This window comes from Molothrus aeneus, chromosome 4, assembly GCF_037042795.1.
Source record: "Molothrus aeneus isolate 106 chromosome 4, BPBGC_Maene_1.0, whole genome shotgun sequence".
NCBI lineage: Eukaryota > Metazoa > Chordata > Aves > Passeriformes > Icteridae > Molothrus > Molothrus aeneus.
Window position 1 is genome coordinate 28,142,217 of NC_089649.1, and position 21,088 is coordinate 28,163,304.

The 21,088-nt window shown below is 40.4% G+C and overlaps 1 protein-coding gene across 2 annotated transcripts; it reads left to right on the top strand.

Moving 5' to 3' along the window:
- The first annotated feature begins 235 nt into the window (after positions 1–235).
- LOC136555475 (sodium/hydrogen exchanger 9B2-like) lies at positions 236–18,945 on the top strand. Of its 2 annotated transcripts, none has more exons than XM_066548159.1 (12): positions 236–325; positions 2,918–3,017; positions 4,205–4,388; positions 5,700–5,870; positions 8,504–8,646; positions 10,401–10,528; positions 11,431–11,606; positions 12,131–12,237; positions 13,360–13,509; positions 15,864–15,972; positions 16,150–16,286; positions 17,256–18,945. In XM_066548159.1, exons 2-12 carry the CDS (start codon positions 2,928–2,930, stop codon positions 17,493–17,495), a joined length of 1,635 nt encoding a protein of 544 aa, XP_066404256.1. In that variant the 5' UTR covers positions 236–325; positions 2,918–2,927; the 3' UTR covers positions 17,496–18,945. The 2 variants fall into 2 exon arrangements, with proteins under 2 accessions (XP_066404256.1, XP_066404257.1); XM_066548160.1 differs by having other exon boundaries at positions 4,208–4,388.
- The last annotated feature ends 2,143 nt before the right edge of the window (positions 18,946–21,088 follow it).

The following is a 21,088-nucleotide window of genomic DNA, read 5'->3' on the forward strand; positions in this document are numbered from 1 at the left end:
GACGGCTGTCCAGAGCCTTGGCTGGGCTCAGGATCGGACCCATCGCTCTCACCAACCTGACAGCACGGACCATGGCCCGTCTCCTGCCGCCTTTCCCGCGGTGACCCATTCAGCAAGGCCTGCGGCAAGCCCTTGGGGGCATCCCCAGCTGCAGCTGCCGGCCTGGCGGAGCTGTGGCGGTGAGGGGAGGGCCTGTTGCGCCAGCAGCAGCATTAGCAGCGGGGGAGGAGGAGCCGCAGCCGAGCAGCGGGGCTGTCCCCGCTCGGGCCACGCCGGCAGAGGCTGAGGGGAGCGGGTCCCTGGCTGAGGCCCCGCTGTGCCGCGGGTGAGTGCTGTGCCCCCCTGGTCTCGCTGCAGCCCATCCCCTGAGCAGGAGGGGTGACCGGGGGTGCGAGTGGAGAGCGGGCTTGGCCGGCAGGAGACTGCTCCCGGGTCTACTTGGCGCCCTTTTGTGGATAATGATGGTTTGGGTGTTTTAATCGTTGTTTACTCTGAGTGCCGGTTGCTGCGGTGGGGTTTGCGGTATTTCGTGTGCGTGGCTTTCTGTACTTGCTGTGTGCAAAGCAGAGCGCTGACAGTCACCGACAGCTCCTGCTGTAGGCGTGCATGTGCTGTCCCTGTCAATCAGCTCTCCCTCACTACCCGTTCAAAAAGAACTGGAACGAGCGGATCTAGTGCAAACCTTTCCGCTCTCCATACGAGAAAAGTGTCTTTTACAGAGAGGTACTAAAATAGGTCTCTTACTGGCTGGTTTCCATGGGATAGGCCTTAACGCTGAGATAGAAATTCCTCTCAGTGATTTCTCAATCACTGATTTTTGTTGGCATAGAAGGTGGAATTGAAAAACCAAAACAACCTCCCTACCCCACAAAACACCCAAAATCTGTGAGTTTCCCAAAGACCCATGCTGGCATAAGTACAGTAACTACTCACTTTGGTCCTGTTGATCCAAAGGACAGTTCTTGGAGGTAGGTTCTTGATCCTGCCAACAGGGTGAAGACCTGCCACAAACCAGATAAGGACGGCACTGTCAGGTTCGTCATTCATTCCCTGAAGCCATTCTTGTTAAACAGAACATTCGATATCCCTGCTTAGTCCATCTTGCCTGTCCCACACACTGCTGTGAACAGCACTTGCAGGAGCTGAAGCTGTGGCGAGGTGGACTTGCTCTTCTCAGAAGTATTAATTAACCAGTTAACTCTTAGAAGCATTAATTATTTTTGCGTCAACAGCTACGTGACTGATCTGGGATGTTGCCTGTGCAGAGCTGGATGGGGAATGATATCCTTCTGTCCTTTGCTTGCACACAAACCAAGTGCAAAATTAAGTATATAAAACCACCCTGGGAAAGTGGTCAGTGAAGGGAAGGAGGGAGGCACTGGTAGCTGGTACTTTCTGTTCCAGTTAGGAGGATTGGCATTTGTGGATTCCCAGTCCCAATGAGAGGATAAAAAAAACCAAATCAAAAGTATCACCAATGTCATTAAAAAGCCTAAAATTCTAAAACCACAACTATTTGGTTCTGCAAGTATTAATTAAAAATACAGAAAAGTACTGAAAATTGAGTAAATAAGCACTTTACCTTTAAATAGGAACGAGGGAAAAAGCAAAACTATTAACTTATAACACACTGAAAGTGTTTGCCTATAGCTCTGTATTCTGCTGTGCCTTGGTTATGCCTCAGGCCAGAGGCATAACCAAGTTGTTCATATCAGAACAGCTCAAACAAAACCTCATAGGTGTTAGAATGGCCCTTTTCTTTATGGTATCAGCCCTTCCCAAATATCAAATATTTCATTTTAAACTTGAGGCTTGATAATTGTGAGAATCGGCTCTGACTTCCTTCCAACTATCTAGCAAGGAAGGAATTTCTTGGCTCAGAAGTTCTGGGTAACTTCACTGATGTTTTATATGGCCAGAGGAGTTTAAAAGACTTCAAAGAGATTTAGCTGATGGAGGATATGTGCCAGCCTTTGCTGTAAGAAAGAACACTATCAAGTCTTGTCTCCAGATATATGTCTGCCCCTCTTGATGGCTCACACTTGTGAAACTACAGTAAATATGTGCACCAAAAAATATCTGACATACAAAACAGTGCACTGCCATATTTCTTGTTAGAATCTATGGGACAAGTAGTGGACCAGTTAGAGTTGAGCAAATACAATGGTAACTATCCACAATTGACTTGGATCTTACTTCCTACTCTGAGAAGTACCTCCATGGGATATAATCAGTAAAAAAAGAGCCATGTTTGTTCAGGCTTCAAGCCGTGAAAAGTCCTGATCTTTATTCAAACAGTCATCTTCACTTTCTTAGATACTCAGTCAATGTGTTTGTAACTAGTAGCATCTAGAGAAAACACATTGTGAAAATTCCTCTGAAAATCAACCAGGATCAATCAGGCTTAATTTAGGGGAAAAGTGTCCCCTCTTGAAGTTTTAGAAACTATAGTTGTTCTAATTTCATTAAATGGTCACTTGCACTGATATGTACACAGGACCTGTGACACTTACAGAATGGTCCTAATGGTCCTGCTAAGTGGACAGCAAATAACCTTTAATATGTGCTGAAAGGAGGCACAAATAGATAAAGGTTACAGCTGTGGTTTTAAGAAGGAATGAAGAGGTTAGCACAGATAATTGTGATTCTAAAACTTTTTTTTTGGTTTTGTGGGTTTTTACTGGGGTTTTTTGTGCTTGAATTTCTAAGCTTAATACAGTTCTTCAGTTAGTTTCTGTCTCTTGTTCTTAGGCACAGCATACAGAGGGACACAAAAATCATTAAACTTGAAATTTGATGGGCTGAGAAGATTTTTCTACATGGTATGTGGGAAAAGACATCACTGAGAAGTCATCCATTTGGAAAACAGTGTTTATTTGCTTCTCTGTAACTTTTCCCCCTTTATTTCTTTCTCTAGGTTTGCAACAATGGTAAGGGAAGATGTAAATGACGGTGAAGATTCTGAACCATCAGTGTGTGAGGGAAATGGCATGATTCCCATGCATGAGCAAAGTGAGGTAATTAACTAAGATCCCAAAGTATTATTCTAGTCAGAGAGAGCTCTCCTTTCCTTTTTTCCTTTTTTAAGAATAAAATTCTTAATCTAAAAGGCGGCACTTAAAAGTAAGCATATAGTATTGAGTGTATCTCATAGAGATGTCTGTATGGCACATCTTTATGCACATGGTGATCACAGAATCATGGGGTAAACAAGTCACTCCATTCTGAAAGCTCATGAGATTTGTGTTCCAGTCATGACACTGAGTAAGGAAAAAAAAAAAAAGATACATATATATACAGAGAGAGAGAGGGAGAGAGGAAAGAGACAGAAAAATAATCAGAAATGTGGAACTACTACTGGAGAAGAGCCAAACCACATTATAAGCAGAATTCCATGTCTACAGTATGACAATATGCTGACATGAATAATCATACAGGAAGGGAGATGATTAACTTGTCAAAAATAATGCTAAAATTAAGTGAGACATATCCAAAAATGGTCAAAAAGTGCTTTGCTTATGAATATGGATAAGTAGATGTACAAGTATAAGAGAACAGCTTCAAGGGAATGACTCCCAGTTACAGTATTTCTCCATCTCTACTTTGACTTACCAGCTTGAGCCTTCCAGCAATGGATCATGTGAGTAAAGCTTGTGCTGGCCAGCTGTGCTGTTTCTTTCATCTTTGTTTTGTTATTTTGGTTCCAGACTTTGCAACAGTAGTTATTAAGGAGTTATATTAAAAGTACCATCTCACTGGAATGATGCTAATCATTAATTCTATTGTGAAATCCAGTCTGGAAGCAGAATATTAACAAATTGTAGAAAATATTAATAAATGTTTAGTTGTGTATACAAGACAAGCTGAGCCTGGCCTGCTATTATTGTTTCTTCATCAAATATGCAAATATTTTTATTGCACAGGTGCTATATCTGTTGGGATAGGAGCCCTGTCAGGTGCAGATAAAAAGGCAAATGTCCTGCAATTTCTCACATACAGTTCTTGGTGCAATGCAGAAAAACAAACACAGGGCCAAAAATGCCAGAATTACATCAAAACTGGGCATTCCTATAGTGGTTGTTCAGTTAATGTGGTTGCCTGTAGCCAGTGTGGATCCAGTGCATCTCAGCAGACTTCAGGTTGTGCTCACTGCTTCAAACACACACAGTGCCACTTCTGAGGGAGTCTCCTTGTTTGCCTTCAGCAGGAACCAACAGCAGGTGCCAAAGGTACTGATGGGAATGCACAAACAGAAGAAACTGCTCTCTTAAACCACTGCACTCAGCAACCTCCAGAGCCAACAGCAGGGTCTTCAATACCTGCAAGAACATGGAGGCAAATATTTGCTTGTCCTCCTCAGGGTTTACTGGCCCAAACAGTGACAAATGGTAGGTAAGAGACACAGAGTTTAATTAAAATGAGAAGTGGCGAAAGAAGTACTTGTTTCTCTGAATGGGATGATATCTGTCCACTGTCCTTGAAAATAATGAATGGAAATAGCTGTGTTTTACTTATCACACCATTGTTTGAATGTTTGAGCCAGAGGGGAAAAAAAAGATGAAACAAATGTTTGAATGTACAGTTTTTGTTTCTCCAGTCTCATATGTTTACTATGGTAGGAATGTTTTTGCACTGCAAACTATTTTTATCAGAAGAAAGACCTCCTAATTTTTGTCTTGATAGTTTGTCCTTAGTACTACAGGTTTGCAAAGGCAAACTGGTCTATTTTATTTAGAATTTGTTCTAAACTGAGAACTCCCAAAAGAGATGCCTGGCTAGCTAATTATTTGAGATTTTTCCTAACAAAAGACATTTCATGTGTCTTTGATTGCTTCCACAGCCACTTGGAATTCTTAAGCTTTTATGTTTGGAAATCTACTGGTCTTCCTTTGCCCCCTGTCACTCTCAAGTAAGATTAAGAAAACTCCAATTTGAAAATGCAGGACATTTATTCAACACATTTTTTCTTCTCCTTCAGTCTCCTGTTTTATATGTATGCATGCCTGTTCTCGTTGGGCAACTGTTGGAACAGATTTGTGAACCTTGAAAGAGCAAATGTTTTCACATATTTTATAATATTTTCACACACTGTTCCCATAATATTTTTCAGGATTTTTCCCCCTCTGTATTATCCTGCTTTGATTGCTGTATCAAGGAAAGTATTTGTACTCCAGATGTCCAGAGACATGACCCTCTTCACAATTTTTTTCCCAGGGAAAACAATGTATTGCACAAACACATTCAGCCAAAAAATTATGCTTCAATTATTTTGAAAATTAGACTGGAGCTGCATTCATCAGCTTGAAGATAGAGCCAGGCTATTCAACAGTAGATTTTACTGTGGTTCTGAAGTAGCTGAAAGAAGATAAGCAAATTCAAGATAAGTTAGTGAAAGTCTTTGCTTTAAGTTTGGAACCTGTGAAGTGCTTTTCACAGCAGACAAAGGCTCACTAAATTTATTTAATGATGTTCGTGTTGTTACCAATTTTAAAATACTTTAGCATCTGTAAAATCAGAACATCAGTTTGGGGACCATCAAAGATTAACTACATTGTTATGAGTAAATTAATTTTTAAGGTAAGTTTTATTTCTAAAAGTCATGGCTAACGTTTTTCTTCAATAGCAAAACAAATATGACCTAACAGCAAAGTTGTTGCTAAGATATTATTAAGTGTTAATTATTTTTTGTTTTGTTCCAGTTGCATTTGTGGTTCTGGTTTGGGCTGTGGTTTGGTCCATAACTGGGGCTGAGTGTCTCCCAGGTGGAAATCTCTTTGGAATTCTGTTTCTTTATTTCTTTGCTGTCATCGGAGGTAAAATTTTTGGATTCATTAAAATAGGAACACTACCCCCTCTCCCCGCTCTTCTGGGTAAGACATCCTTCCTTCTTTTCTTCCTGCATATTTTGTGTTGTCAAGTAGTATCTGTATGGGTAGATGTGTTTGGATTGGGAACAAATAAACTGTGTCACATTCAAAATCTGTAGCATTTCCAAATGACTTTTTCTGGTCCTCCCTGAGAAGGTGCAAAATTCCCCAGACTGGCTCAGGTAAAATTACCCAAGGCTCTCTTCTTAATTCTTCGTGGGTCAGAGAACTGCTTGCCTACAGACTTAAAGTTTATTGTCTTTGGGGTTAATAATACCAAACAGGAATCTTAATCCAGACATCATTTTACAGTAATCTCTTTGTAAAATTATTGCTGAGCTGTTTCTTTAGTATCTCACACAATGAAAATGTTTCCCAAAGAAAACTTTATGACAATTCCCTGCTACTGGTAGTCCAAAGGATTTCTTTCTTCTCCTTCATCTCAAGATAATTGAAACCTGAGAAAATAAATTCACAACAAGGAATAGATCTTCTGCAGAGAGTTATTCTGATTAAATCATAACTTTTTTTTTTCACATCAACATCCTATTTCATGTTACATAGAAATGCAAAATGGAAATGGGAGATGAAAATAATCCTAACATCTTTAGAATCTTTTCTGGTTTCTTTCCTAGAGGAGGTTTTATCCTCTACAATATTTTGAAGTGCTGTGATGTCAGTGGAGCTGGAAATGATGCTCCAGGTTCTTCTCCGCAGCTGTATGCTGTCCCCTTGCTGTGTTTAGTGCATAAATGAGTAAAGCTGCTGACAGACAGTAAAACTGCGTGGCAGGGTGGGCCAGGTGTGGCTCTGTAGCCTTCACAGCTGGTGCTGTGCCTCACACAGGAGCTCCTCACATGGCTCTGTCCAGGCAGCCTGTGCACTCTTGTGCTGTTTAGTTTCACCAGAGGAAAGAAATTCAAATGAGAGGGAGGGAGGTTTTGCATATGGCATGCATGCCTGCAGTACGAACACGCAATGTCATATGCAGGGAGTCTGCCCTTTCTAAGTAAACACCCCTCTTAAACAAATAAAAGTATTTCTGACCATTTGGGTTCTGCTTGTTTGGGAGTTTTTTAATTACATCTGTATCTGAAAGTTACGAGTTGAGCATGAAACTGCTTGTCAGACAGGTAATACTGGACAGCAGAAACTTCAGCATGACAGCACATGTCTCTTGGGTTGTTTAGGACAGAGTTCATAGTTCTTATCCCCAGTCTTTGAGGAAAACTGGAGATATCTATGACTCAGAAGACAAGCAGACAATGTCTACGAATATTCTGATTTTACATTAAAAATTCAAACCATATGCTCTTACATGCCTATAATCCACTTTTGCTAGGTCCAGTAGAGTGTAAGGTGGCTGGCTGAGCACTTAAGCACCTTATGGTGAGCCTCTCTCAGGAAAAAAGGAATGATATTGGTATTGAAACAACCATTTTAGGTGCACATTGCAGAGAGGTTTCTGCAGCAGGAGCCATGGAGCAAATCAATTAAGATATCCTTTGAGGTGGAGATTCTTGCTTTGTTAAATAGATTCCCGGATCAGGGTAGCTCCAGTGACTTGGACCTCATGCAAATGTTGCAAACAGCACGTGATCACACTGCCAGCCTCATATAATTGTCATGAGGTACCACAAATTAATTATGACACTGTTTTTTTTTCCAAGATGTGGTGGAAAGAACAATGTCTGAAAGTTTAGTGTCCCAGGACAAATCAAGTTCACAGTCAAGGCTCACACTGAGCTGGGACCAACCTGAGCACAGTGATTTGTTTACTTTTTGGGTTTTTTTAGTTTCCTGTTTCTAAACATGACTAATATAAAATTATGCCACAAAAATGTACCTTTGAATCATCAGGACTCACAATGAATCCTCTGTAGATCCGTATTTGAAGTCAACTTTTCCAGTACTTTTCCATATACTTCCAGAGCTGTGGCTTCAATAGCTTTGCAGGAAGTCTCTGCTTGGATAGTTTTACTAGTATTTGTAAAATGTTGTGTCTTTCAAGTAGCTCAAATAGAGAATAAAACAAAGTTTCTGATTTCCCTTCCCTTCTTTGTCCCCTCTTTGTGTAAGAGTCCTATTGCCAGAGCACTTGAAAATGTTTAAATTAGTCCATGATGAGCTGGTTTAGATTATATATCCTAGTGAATGCAGCATTATGGTTCCTGTGTTACCTGCATTTCTTATGCCTAAGAGGATTTTTAACAATTCCCAACTTCTGAGATAAATGCACAATATTAGATGATCTTCCTATTTTTATATTAAAATAAGCTAACAAGAAAAGAATCTAAGAATGCAGAGGTGTCTTTGCTTATGCTAAGTATGACCTGCACCTGGTAAACAAAGCTGAGTTCTTTTGACTCAGACTAAAGCTGTGGATCAGCATCTTGCTAATTTATTAATGACTAATTTATTAATTGATGACCTGCTGGGTTCTGAGGCCACTTTCACTGCTTTAAATGTGTTTATCTCTTCTCATGCCTCAGTCCCATTGTTAAAACATGGCTAATAATTTGGGATACAAATTATTTCTTTTTCTCTCATAAAAACATGATATGGTGTCTATTTAAGAGTGCTTTTCTTGTGCAATAAAAAATAATTTGACAAGAGCTTATTTGTTTTGACTTAAGGGATGCTACTTGCTGGTTTCCTAATCCGAAATACCCCGTTCATCAGTGACTTTGTCCAGATAAACCTACGCTGGTCTGCAGCACTAAGGAACATCGCTCTTTCCATTATCTTGACCCGAGCAGGACTCGGCCTGGATCCAAAGGTATGGCACCAGCCATTTGTGTGTGGCAGACTATACAACAGCAATCAAAAAAACCTGAATAATTGGTTCCATTAAAAATATTGAACTGCTCGGTCTTGGAGCATCTGGAAATTAGATCATTACAGAAAGCATAATTACTGTTGTATAATTATATTCTATGGTAATATTGGTAGTTGGATTTGTACAGTAGGCAAGCAATAAAAAAAAACTGAAGAAAAAAATTTATTATTATTTTAATTTCCTGAATTTTGTGAGTGGAACATATGGAGGATGTGTGCACTGTCAAGGTCTGTCAGGAAGAGTTTACATTCCCTGACCAACTCTCTGTTAGTTTATATTGAAAATTTGAAGCAATGCAAGGGATCCCCAGTCCTTGAAAGACAATGTTTTCAATGTTTTTGAAATCCCAACCAAACAAAAAAGTCCCTGTGGGACTTTTTTATACTTTTTTTTTTAATCATTGCCATTTTAATGCAAATATGTTAATTACAAAGATGAATCCTGCTGCACTACTGAAATAATGATTCTCATCACAATGAAGCCAATAGCAGTCCTGTGAACAAAAAAAAAGTCTCTGCACCCTGAGAAACATGATACTTCATAAATTGATGAAGGCAAGGTTTTGCTTATTTAAAATGAGCTGGCTGCAGTAAAGCTGTGCCATACTGTTGAAACAGCCTCCCTGTTGAAGGAACCACTCAGAGTTTATATAAAACTTAGATAAAGTGTGGTAGTTTAGAACATCTAAACTCATTTCTCTTAACCAAGAAAAACTACAGGGAAAAACTACATTTGCTACAGTTATTTAGGAAAATAAGGTTTTGTCAATATTGAAAAATATCTGTTGTCCTGTATTATCATCATCCTCTTTTCCAAGACATTGAGGCTTGTAGGAGCATGAACTCTGTGTTGTTAGACACAGTTTGGATGCCCAGTTCTGTGAGACTGCATTTCTATTTATAACAACTTTTTTTGCTGAGGGAACTTCATTTTTGACTTCTTTTTCTTCCATGTGGTAAGAAAACTGTTGCTTGGACTCTGTATGTGGCAATGCTTTGATGCAGTTACAGTTTTTCCTCGTGTAATTGAAACTCTGAAGACAAAGAAGTCAGTTTCTCTTCTCAGTCCCGATTATGCTGGGATAAACTGGACTGGTAAAAAATGGAACTCACTGATTTTTTTATTTCTTTTTTTTTTTTTAATTTCATATCAAAATTAGGGACCTGTCCTAGCAGACTCATGTTTGTGACTAACAGTTAAAGCCAGCTGTTAGAAGCAAATATCCCAGTTTAGAAAACTTTTTTTAAAAGTTGCTGAGCTCAAAAGGAGCTTAATCTCTGAATATCAGGTAAGAGACAGCTGAAAGATTCTTGGCTCCTTGTGCCAAGTTGATGTAGTTCTATAACTTTTCATGATTTGTTCATAGATTTTGGGGCAATTTTGGGGGCTGCTCATGCAACTTCTGGGATTATAGTAAAATCTTTTGTGGATGGAGCAAATTACAAGAAGCCAAACAGAATTTTCTGTTACTCTTTCCTGTGACATTCAGGAACCTTATCAAACCTAGATTCACTGCCACACTTAAAATTTTATATCCAAATCCGGTTGGGCTTGGGCTTATCTCTAGTTTAGGCCATGTCATGTCCTATAGTGCAGCTCAGACAGGATTCTTTAACAAGCCATGTCAGATTGTAAATGTTTTTCCTCTCTGTAAAGCCAAGGGTTCTGACACTGTTGTGCCTGTATGATTGCAGGCTCTTAAGAAGCTCAAAGCTGTCTGTTTACGGCTTGCTTTTGGACCGTGCCTCTCAGAAACAGGCACAGCTGCTGTCCTTGCCTACTTGTTCCTGCATTTGCCATGGCAATGGGGATTTATATTAGGGTAATGTACTGCCTTTTCTCCTCTATGACAAAAGCGCTGGTTTCCAGGCTGCAGCTCAGTGATCCAATTGTGGTTAGTTCTCTGTGCCAAGCAGAGACCTCAGTTCAGTGCCATTTGGGAAGCTGCACTCAGCCCCTCTGGTCTTCTGCTTACCCTTTATGTCTGGCTCTGTGGCTTATTTAAAGGTCATATTTTCAGGCTGCAGAGGAGTACTTGCATCATTACTTTTCTGTGTTTGTGACCTGAGCACTTGAAGAAAGAAGGATGGTGCAATCCCTGAGTCTTGAACCACATCAAAGGGGGCTTTTAGGGACAGCAAATTATACCACAGTTTGGACAATCTTCATACTGGAATTCAGAACTTCCATACAGAGAGATACACATAGGACAGCCTTCCTGTCACAAGTCAAGGACAAGGATATGGCATAATACATTCTAGAGTAACACCCTTGAAGAGAAGACCTTTTCCATCTAGTCCTGTCTAAATTGGTGGAGTTGGGCCAGACCCATACACTAGAACAAGATGGGTGAACTCCTCCTCTGACACATGCTGAATTTTATGAGAAGGAACTGGGCTGCTGAGTCATAAGCATGTCTAGACCAGGTTTCCAAATGGGACAATCCAGGCGTCTGTCAGGGAGCATAACTGGCCTGCAGTGGAAACTCCAGTTTTATCCTATGGAGCCTTTTACTTTTAATGTTACTGAGTTGGGCAGAAAGTAAGAGCTGATTGCAGATCTGCATAGAAATATCCCTGCGCGTAATTAGAGGGGAAAGGTTAGGAAAATGCTTTACATAAAGGTCTACTTATTTATACTTCAAAAGAATTAAGGTCAGAACATTTTGAAGTTTTTTTTAGTTCAGTGCTTTCTTTTTGAGATGCTGAACCTGTGTTTTTTCAGTTTTGTTCTAGGTGCAGTCTCCCCTGCTGTGGTGGTTCCCTCCATGCTGATTTTACAAGCTGGGGGATACGGGGTGGAGAAAGGTGTCCCAACTTTGCTAATGGCAGCTGGCAGCATCGATGACATTCTGGCTATCACAGGCTTCAACACTTGCCTTGGGATGGCTTTCTCTTCTGGTATGCTGGTTAATCTGTACATAATGAAATGCAGAACAGTGATATTTTGGAGAATGTGTGCTCTGTTATGGCTGGCTGGTTTAATGGCATGTCATTATAAAAGTCATGTATAGCCTTAAATACTGAGATGGAAATTACCCATGTTCAAAAGTTGGTATAACATGGTCAGCTCTGAGTTGTGGGTCACAACAACTTTTAGAGAATATTTTTCCCTGACTGCTCCCTTACTTGCCAAGTCTTGGCCCTGCGTGCCCAACATGATGCTTTGAAATTTCACTGAGTTTGGCAATGTTCTTACAGTGGCTCTTTCTCTGACTTCTCTTGCACACTTTCTTGGCATGAGCTTTCAGAGAAAGAAAGTTGCACCATCCAGTTCCTTCAGGCCCATAGGTTCCCTCCTGAACTCCTTTGCCCCAAGTAATTTAAAGCAGACACTGTCCTGGAATCACCTCATAGGTCTGGAGCATGGTTTGAGCGAAGCTCTGTGAATGGCTTACTGAATGTGTTTTCCTTTTGCAAAATAGGTTCTACTCTGTACAACGTGCTCCGTGGAGTGCTGGAGGTCACTGTTGGAATAGCAGCTGGGGGAATTCTAGGAATGTTTATTCGATATTTCCCAAGCCATGATCAGGTAAAAACCTAGTTTAAAAAAAAATTACAATCAAGTGATTCTTTGCTAAGGGATTATTTTCTTTAGTTATTAATTTCCAACTTCCTGTGAAGCTGGTTTTGGGGAAAGCTTTTTACAGTGCTAGCAGCTTCCAGATTGCAAACCTATCAAGTGAGGATGTGTTTTAAAGGTGATTATTTATTTACTGCACCAATAATAATGTATGATCTCATAGTCCTCCCTGATGGAAGTTAGGAACCCAGCTCACCATCCTGCTCTCATTGAAGGTAGTGGAAATGGAGGAAGGGTCTGATACCCATTTCAGACAGTAAAATAATTCATTAGATTGATAAAGACACATGTACTTCTTTAGGATGTATCCAGTAGGATTAACAAAGCAGATGTATTAGAGGTTTTAAGTGATTGAACATATTGTAAGTATTAATTACAATGTGTTACCTTCCATAAAAATTACATCTATAGAAAGTGCTAGATGAATTTTCTATTGAGGGGTAATTAAATGAACAGAAAATTGTGGAAGAATGTAGATACGCTCTGGACTACCAAAGTCGATATTCAGAGCATCTGTTGCCCTCAGTGGCATCAAATTTGTTATTAAATAATGTAAGAAGTGTGATATGAGAGCTAAAGAGTTAGATAGAAATGAGGAACAATGGCAGATAACTGTCTGCTGTGAGACTGAATGAAATAAAACTAGATTATTCCTGGCAAATGTTTGACTTGTCCTTAAAAACATCTGGTGGCAAAGATTTCACCTTTCCTTGGATAAACTTGTAATACTTGACTACACAGGTAGAAAATCCTGCTATCAGAGAGTTGAGGCAGAGCTGCTGGAACAGAGCATCATGTTCCTTGTGATAAATATAGCCTAATGGCAATAAGAACTTGGGTGTGCAGAGGGAAAAAAATTACATTTTCAAAATTTGTATTCTTAGGAATTAATGTCTGAAAAAAATCCTCAATCGAACTGAGCAGTTCAATTCTACTTGGAAGCTTTGATTCCTTCAGAATTATTAATTTTTAATTTTCTTTTCAAGTTCTTAATTTCAAAATTAAGAGGAGTAACTTTTTTCCCCCATTTCTGGAAGAAATTCATTTTTTTGTCTTTTTCCTTGGCTGCAGGCATCTTTGGCATGGAAGAGATCATATTTTATACTTGGACTGTCCATGTTTGCTGTTTTTGGCAGCATCTACTTTGGCTTCCCTGGATCAGGAGGACTTTGCACATTAGTCTTAGCTTTTGTTGCAGGTGTGGGATGGTCTGATGAAAAGGTGAATGTTTACATAAGAAGCATACCATATCCAAAGTCTGGTGAATGTACAGCCTGACAGGAGCTTGAATTTCTGTCTGGAGTGGTAATGGTATATTTGTGAAGCGGTAGAGGGTGTACAGATTTAAAAAACAAACAAACAAGAAAAAAAAAAACCAAAACCCCACCAAACCAAGCAGCACATTGTACATTTGTTTTGGAAGTGTTTAGCATTTCCTGTGACAGAAAGTGACCATGTATGTCAGTAGAGCAATATGTCTGCCAATACAGAGCCTGGTGTACTGATTGAGAAATGCTCAGCTTTTCTTAGACATCTTAAGCCATATGAAGGAGACTTAGGCACTTGACAGTAGCAATCCAAAGCTTCAGTTCCCAGCTCTGGGAGTGTCTGTACACAGTCACTTTATGGTTAAGTTTACAAATGGGTGTCCAAGATGCAGTTGTGTACATGGCCTGAATACCCTGAGGGTTTGTTCCCTGTGGTTTGGAGGAGGTGAAATGAAAAGCAGTGATTAACTATCCTCTCTCATCTTTCCCAAATCTCAGCCAGCGTAATTTGGATAACTTAGAGAGCAGGGTGCACACAATAAATGATGATGTAAGGCCATACAAAAGACTGCTTTTTATTCACTTTCTCTTAGGCCTAGCCTACTTCATCTTACTGCTGCTGCCTTGCTATGTCTGACTGCCTCTTTTGCTTGATCCCATCTACATTTAATGTTTTGAGGGCATCTTTCTCTCCACAGCAATAGCTTTGTGACATTCAGTAGAAGGAGGGGAAGAAAAAGGAAAGGGGGTTAGATATAGTAGAGTCCATGTTATTATCCCCATCTTGACCCTGACTTTATAAAGATACCAAGGTTTGTTATAACAATGAAAAGGAACTAAGATTGTCCAATTTTAAAGGATGAAAAGCTCTTCTTGGGACTTAACTAGTTAAGGACATTACAACTGATAAAGCTCTCTACTGAAAAGCTTTTAAACCATTATAGGAGGAGGAACCTTAAAAGAGTATATGCAGTCTGTAAAGGCTTAGTTTAAATTCTTTTAATCTGTGAATGAAGCTTCATGACCTTAAGTATATTGATGTCAAATGCCTTAGCTCTTTTTTTCTCAGATAAAGATAGAGGTGCGTGTGTACTCAATATATTACCGAGGTTTTCCTGCTGAACTTCTCAAAGGCCACTGCCTCCCACTGTCCATGGTGGAAGGCACTTGACAAACACGGTCTACAGAGAACAGTGAACATTGGACCTATTCCTGTGGCAGTCAAATGGGCAGTAAATAGGCTGAAATCCCTAAAGAGGGGATTTCTGGGGGCTCTTTTTTATTTTTTTAAATTTAATTTTATTTTGCCAGAACTGAAAAGGGGGAAATAACAAGGAGAAATGAGGCAAAAAATGTTTACATATATATATATACACACACACATATATATATATATTTCCACCTCATTTTCTCTATGGTTACAGAAGTTTTTGTGTTACTGTAACCTACCATTCCTTGACAGAAGAGCAAGAGGTGTTGCAGGATCAGTCCCAAAGAGAATACCAAGGATGGGACATGTCTATGCCCTGGATTAATTACTAAGTGACAGAACACTGAACTTATATTTTCCACACGCTCCTTCCTGAAGGTTCATTTGTTATTGTAGAACCCACTTAATTGAAAGACAAGTGCTATTTGATATACTATGTGTACCTTGTCATGGAAGTGGAAGATTCCTGTTTACTCTGGCAGCAGTTGTTTTAGGAAAATTGTGTAAAGTTCAAACGTGAGGAGAAAAGATGGGTTTGCCTTTATACACTATATTGCAGTGGAAAGTTCAGCACTTGTTCCTGCTATGTGATTTCAGACTTTTTCAGGCTGACTTTGCTCCTGCTGACATGGAGAGAGGCCTCTGACTGAGTGTAGCACGAACAGAGATCGTGACTGAAACTTGGGAGAGTCAGACTCTGCTCAGCTACAAATGGAAGAACATGTTTAGACATGCAGTTCCCAAAGGCTCAGAAACTTCATGGCAAAGCTGTTGAAATGACATCTTTCTAAATACTGAAAATCAACAATGCTTTATTTTCTTCCTCTTGTCTGCAAACTGCTCTCTTACTGTTCAAACTCCAGTGCTTTTTATTTCTCCTCTCAAGACATCAAACATTTATTTACTAGGACAGCCAGACTCAGTCTGACCTTCAAAAGGTGTGCAACTGATTTTGAATGTTTTAGTATTAGGTCAAAGAAAGTTGAGCAATTCTGGATAATCTTTATGAAACATTTTCACTTCGTCCTATGATTACTTAACTGTTGTGTCTGGTTGGCCATCTTTATGTGAATTTACAGATTTTGTTTTTATTGCAGAGAGAAATAGAAAAAATTGTGGCAGTTGCATGGAATATCTTTCAACCTTTTCTTTTTGGTTTAATTGGAGCAGAAGTATCCATTACATCTCTTAGGCCTGAAACTGTTGGTAAGATCATTCACAAATTATTATCATTCATTCATTATCCAGCTTTCATTACTGGCTTCAAAAGAATCTCTATAAAGAAATCTAAAACAAAGCAGATTATGGCTGACCCCCCCAAAAAATAAAAAAAAACAGAAGCACCTATGCACAAAAGCACTGAGAAGTGTTTGTCTGTTGCAGGGCTCTGTGTTGCTATATTAGGCATCGCCCTAGTTGTGCGAATCATAGCAACGTTCCTGATGGTGTCCTTTGCTGGGTTTAATTTCAAGGAGAAGGTATTTGTCTCACTGGCATGGATTCCCAAAGCCACTGTCCAGGTAAACAATCCAACATCACTTTCATTCCAGGCTAAATCTATTTTCTTTAGCAAAGCTCCATAACTAGTACAGCAGTAAGCGGGGAAAGGTTCAGGCCCAATGAGAGCTGAATGTAGAATATTGACTGTTCATACTCGAAAACACTCTAACTGCTTGAAAAGTGTGTGGAGAACCTTCTGTGTGCCAAGTGTTTTGCTTGCATCCTGGGCTTACTCTTTTTAATGACAGTGAATTGTATATATACCACAGGAAATGTAACCACTTCTCAGCCATTGCTGATTATTGTGCCTTCACATACAGATTCTGAGAACTCTCAAAGGTAAAAGCATTTCCCTCTTACACATAAGTGTCTGCAAGGACAGTCACATCCGAACTCAGAATGGGTTTCAGTTTGTGATTATTTTGGTAAGGAGTAGTCTGAGAGCCATATTAACAGAGATGCTTCTGGCTGGCTACATTCCTGCTCCTTTATTTCAGTGATTGTCATGTCATTTGGACTTTGCCTCAATAGCATGATTACTTGCAAACAAAAGTTAATAATCAAAACAGGCAAGGCTTATTACATTCTCAGTGATATAAATTTTCAGAAGCTGCCACTAATTGACTATTGTCAGGATACATTCTCCAAGTGAGGCATTTTCACAACTGCAATACACAATATACTGGCCTGTTTAATTAATCACACATTCCCCAAAAATGTGGATAAAATGGCAGCTAAGTAATGTTCTTCACAGGAGGAAGCCACACAGATAAACTCATTAGCTTAGGAAATTCCAAGCATAGGCAAGTGAAAATTGTCCTCACAGGTGTAATACAATGTTTACTTCGCTATGTACAGCCTAAAAACAGGTTGAATGTATTAAAAATGTCAAATTTCTGTGAAATGTTGACTAATGATAGGTTTGCTTTTTTCCTCATTCAGTACTAAAGATTACTTTCTCCATCTCAGCAATGTTTTCTTCCCTGCAGGCTGCAATAGGTTCTCTTGCCCTGGATACAGCAAGACAACATCAAGATGAGCAAAAGGAAAAGTTTGGAATGGATGTACTGACAGTAGCTTTCTTGGCTATCTTGATCACTGCTCCAATTGGAGCCCTGGTTATCGGCTTGGCAGGGCCCAGACTTCTGCAGAAGGCTCAGACAAAGAGCAAGGAGGATGAGGAAGGTGCAGAGGTTGGAGAAGAGGCAGAGGCCTGTGAACCTTCGTAAGACGGACAACTGCAGCAGTCTGGTCCTTCAACCCTGACACTTCTGCTGTGTAAAGATGGCATGTCTGATCGTGCTGGAGGAACCTAAAACTATCAGTCACCCCTGCTATTTTTAAAGCAGCCCTGGTGGAGTTCTATGAAATATTTTTATGTGAAGATGATGCCTTGAGATGAAATAGCTGAACATACAGTGAATAAGATGACCTGGCAGTGAGTCACTGAGAAGTTAGCAGTCAAGAGTTACTTGAAATGTGTGGGTGGTGAGGCCAAGGAGAGGGTCAGAATTGTTGAGGTGTGGAGTGGAGTCATGAGGCAGAATATAAGCAAAAAAAAATGGAGACTAATGTGAATAACTTCTTGATGGTTGAAACTGGGCTGTGAGATGACGAGTTATACAACTCAAAGAAAGCAACTTCAAAGTAAGTGGTTGTTGACACATAGTGAACAAGTCCTGCCATCAGTTAGTTAATGATTGGTGATTCTCTCTCCTTCCTCAGTTGTGTTCCAAAACTTGTCTTTCCCTATTGCTGTTCTTCCTCATAGCTGATGCACTCCTTTGTGCCTTCAAGGACTGTCAGCTCTGGTCGTACAGCAACTGGTACTTACAAGCTCAAAGAGACAGTTGGGGTCATCATAGACTGGTAATAAAGATGTTGGTGCCAGCAGAAAAAAGGACGGAGCCTGATAATAAGATGAGGGTTGTGGGATGGCTGTAAGGCCTGGGGGAGGGTTGTATGGGATTGGGATTGCTGCTTCTTCACCTGTGTACCTCAGCCTTCACACAACATGATGTCAAGAGAGAGATGCTGTTCTACAGCCAGGAGTAACCTCTGTTGATCAAAATCCTACTCTTGCCTTTCAGGTTTGGTATCACTTGACAGATACCAGCAAATCTGTCTGGCTTCAAGGAAGTTGTTGGTAACTCCATTCTGAGGCACAGGGTCAGTACAGCATCCCTCAAAAACTGGAACTTACTGTGTTATTTTTTGGAAAGGCTATTAGATTGTGCCTGTAACTGAGGTGGACAACACTCTCCTGCAGATTGCTACACTACAGTTCACTGAACTCATTTTACTGCATCCTGTGTAGAATACATTTGATGGTGTCTAGGTTTTGGCATTAGTAAGAACAAATAATTGCTATTTTAGCTTTTAGATTTTTAATATGCAAAACAAAAAAGATGTACAAAAATACTTTTAACTACTTAAATACTTCTAATGTTGACACTGTACTATTTGCGGAGAGTCATATGCCATACAGATGAGCTGTATATGTAGCTGTACATGAATGCCTTTGTATAAGCCTTACTCTCTAAGCAAAAAGAAAATTTCCTGAGAAATACTTCAATTTCATAGCCTGCAGTTCCAGCACAATGATAAAAATGTCAGGAAATTATCTGTTAAGTTTTCCCCTAACAGTTATCAAGTACATTATATTTCTCTAACTGTGCACACTGCTGTTCTCTCTGCTTCCTCGGGATTGTACCATCTTCAGTTCACTTCAAGTTTGTCTCCTGACCCAAAAGGAAGATGCTTTCAAACTGCACCTGATGGGTTTGAAGCTGGAGCAATGGTTAAGGGTGCTGTGCTTGGTCTTTATTGTGACATACCTGGCCTCCTGTGCCTGTTCTTGCCTACTTCACGTGCACTCCTGGTGTCCACCTGGCCCAGTCCTGTTCAGTATCTTTACTGATGATCTGGATAAGGGGATTGAGTGCACTCCCAGCAAATTTGTGGACAACACAAAGTTGGGTGGCAGTGTTGATCTGCTGGAGGGCAGGAAGTCTCTGCAGGGGATCTGGACTGGCTGGATCAATGGCCTGAGACCAGCAGAAGGAGGTTCAACAAGGCCAAGTGCTGAGTCCTGCCCTTGGGTCACAGCAGCCCCAGGCAGTGCCACAGGCAGGGACAGAGTGGCTGGGAAGCTGCCCAGTGGAAAAGGACCTGGGGGTGCTGGTGGCAGCGGCTGAACATGGGCCAGGGTGTGCCCAGGTGGTCAGGAAGGCCAAGGGCATCCTGGCCTGTGTCAGCAGTGGTGTGGCCAGCAGGAGCAGTGACTGTCCCCCTGTACTGGGCACTGGTGAGGCCACAGCTCAAAGCTGTGTCCATTTCTGGGCCCCTCACTGCACCAAGGACATTGAGGTGCTGGAGTGTGTCCAGAGAAGGGCAATGGAGCTGGGGAAGGGTCTGGAGCACAGGTCCTGTGAGGAGTGGCTGAGGGAGCTGGGGGTGTTTATCCTGGAGAAGAGGCAGCTCAGGGGGCACCTTAGTGCTCTGCAGCTCCCTGACAGGAGGGTGTAGCCAGGTGGGGGTCGGACTCTTCTGGCATGCTGCCAGTGATAGGATGAGAGGAAGAGTCGTAAGCTTTACTAGGGAAGTTTTAAGTTGGACATTAGGAGGAATTTCTTCACAGAAGGGGTTGTTAAACAGTGGAATGGTCTGCCCAGGAAGGTGGAATCATCTTCCCTGGAAGTGTTTGAGCAAAGACTGGACATGGCACTGAGAGTCGTGGTCTGGTTGACATGGTGGTCATAGGTTGGATTCAGTGATCTCAGAGGTCTTTTCCAACCTCATTGATTCTATTTTGTGAAATGCATGTAGTTTTAATAGGAGGCTAAATAATTGGAAATTGTAATGTTGGTAAAGTTAATTGACAAGGTGAGGAAATACAGTGTTCAGTTCATCAGTAGCTGTCTATAAAATAGTTCGACTTGAGTAAAACTTAAAGGAGTTCACTTTTTTGTAAAGCTTTATAAAAAGTAGAATCCTCACAGAGGGATCACTATGCCAAATTTGGAATGTGTTCAATAACAAACGTGTGATGTTGTAAGGATTACAGCCCTTTAAATTTGGACACAACCTTAAGTACAAAAGCAAACCTCTGATGAAGAGCTCTTGTTTGTGATAGCCTCTAATACTTCCTCCCCGGCAAAACAGCATGTCATCAATGGGATTTGCCTGTTCCTGTAACCTCAGTGTGCTCTCAGTTATACATTAGATCACTTCCACAATTCTGAATGCCTGAATAAGCTATACCAATGAAAACTTGCCATCTTTTTTGTTAATCTGAGATTGAATAGATTTTTCTTTTCTTGCCATTTTATGTCCATATTTCTCATGAGACTCCTTTCCCCCAGCTTTTATTAAATCTTCAAAAAGTATCAGGTTGGAATTATTATAGGGACCTGTAGATCTAAAAATAAAAGCTTTAATGCTTTATAATGTTCCCTCTCCTTATCTTCCAGAAAGAAAGCATCTTTTCATTAAATGGTATGTCAGGACTAAGAACTTAAGAGACTGGGGTTTTTTAGTAAGTATCATGACAGTTTCAGCTGCTTTTGAACAGCAACTAACTTTGAGATTAGATTTCAGTAAGAGTACAAGTGAAGCCTGACATTAAAGAACACCTCCTTTTTAACAAAAAGCCTTGAAAATCATTAATGAATAAGGTATAAATTCAAGCCAATTAAATAATTATGCCATGGTATTCTCTTATTTGCAGGAAATAAAATAAGAGCACAATGTGCAGTAACTGATAAGCCAAGTCCCGCTGTCATGCAGACATAATCACAGGCATAGTGTGGGGGAAGTCTGA

Bases quoted from the DNA above. Each gene is read 5' to 3' on its own strand.
- LOC136555475 (XM_066548159.1), top strand. From the start codon at position 2,928: ATGGTAAGGGAAGATGTAAATGACGGTGAAGATTCTGAACCATCAGTG. The intron at 11,607-12,130 runs GTATGCTGGTTA...TTTGCAAAATAG, and splicing joins TGGGATGGCTTTCTCTTCTG to GTTCTACTCTGTACAACGTG. The intron at 13,510-15,863 runs GTGAATGTTTAC...TTTTTATTGCAG, and splicing joins TGGGATGGTCTGATGAAAAG to AGAGAAATAGAAAAAATTGT.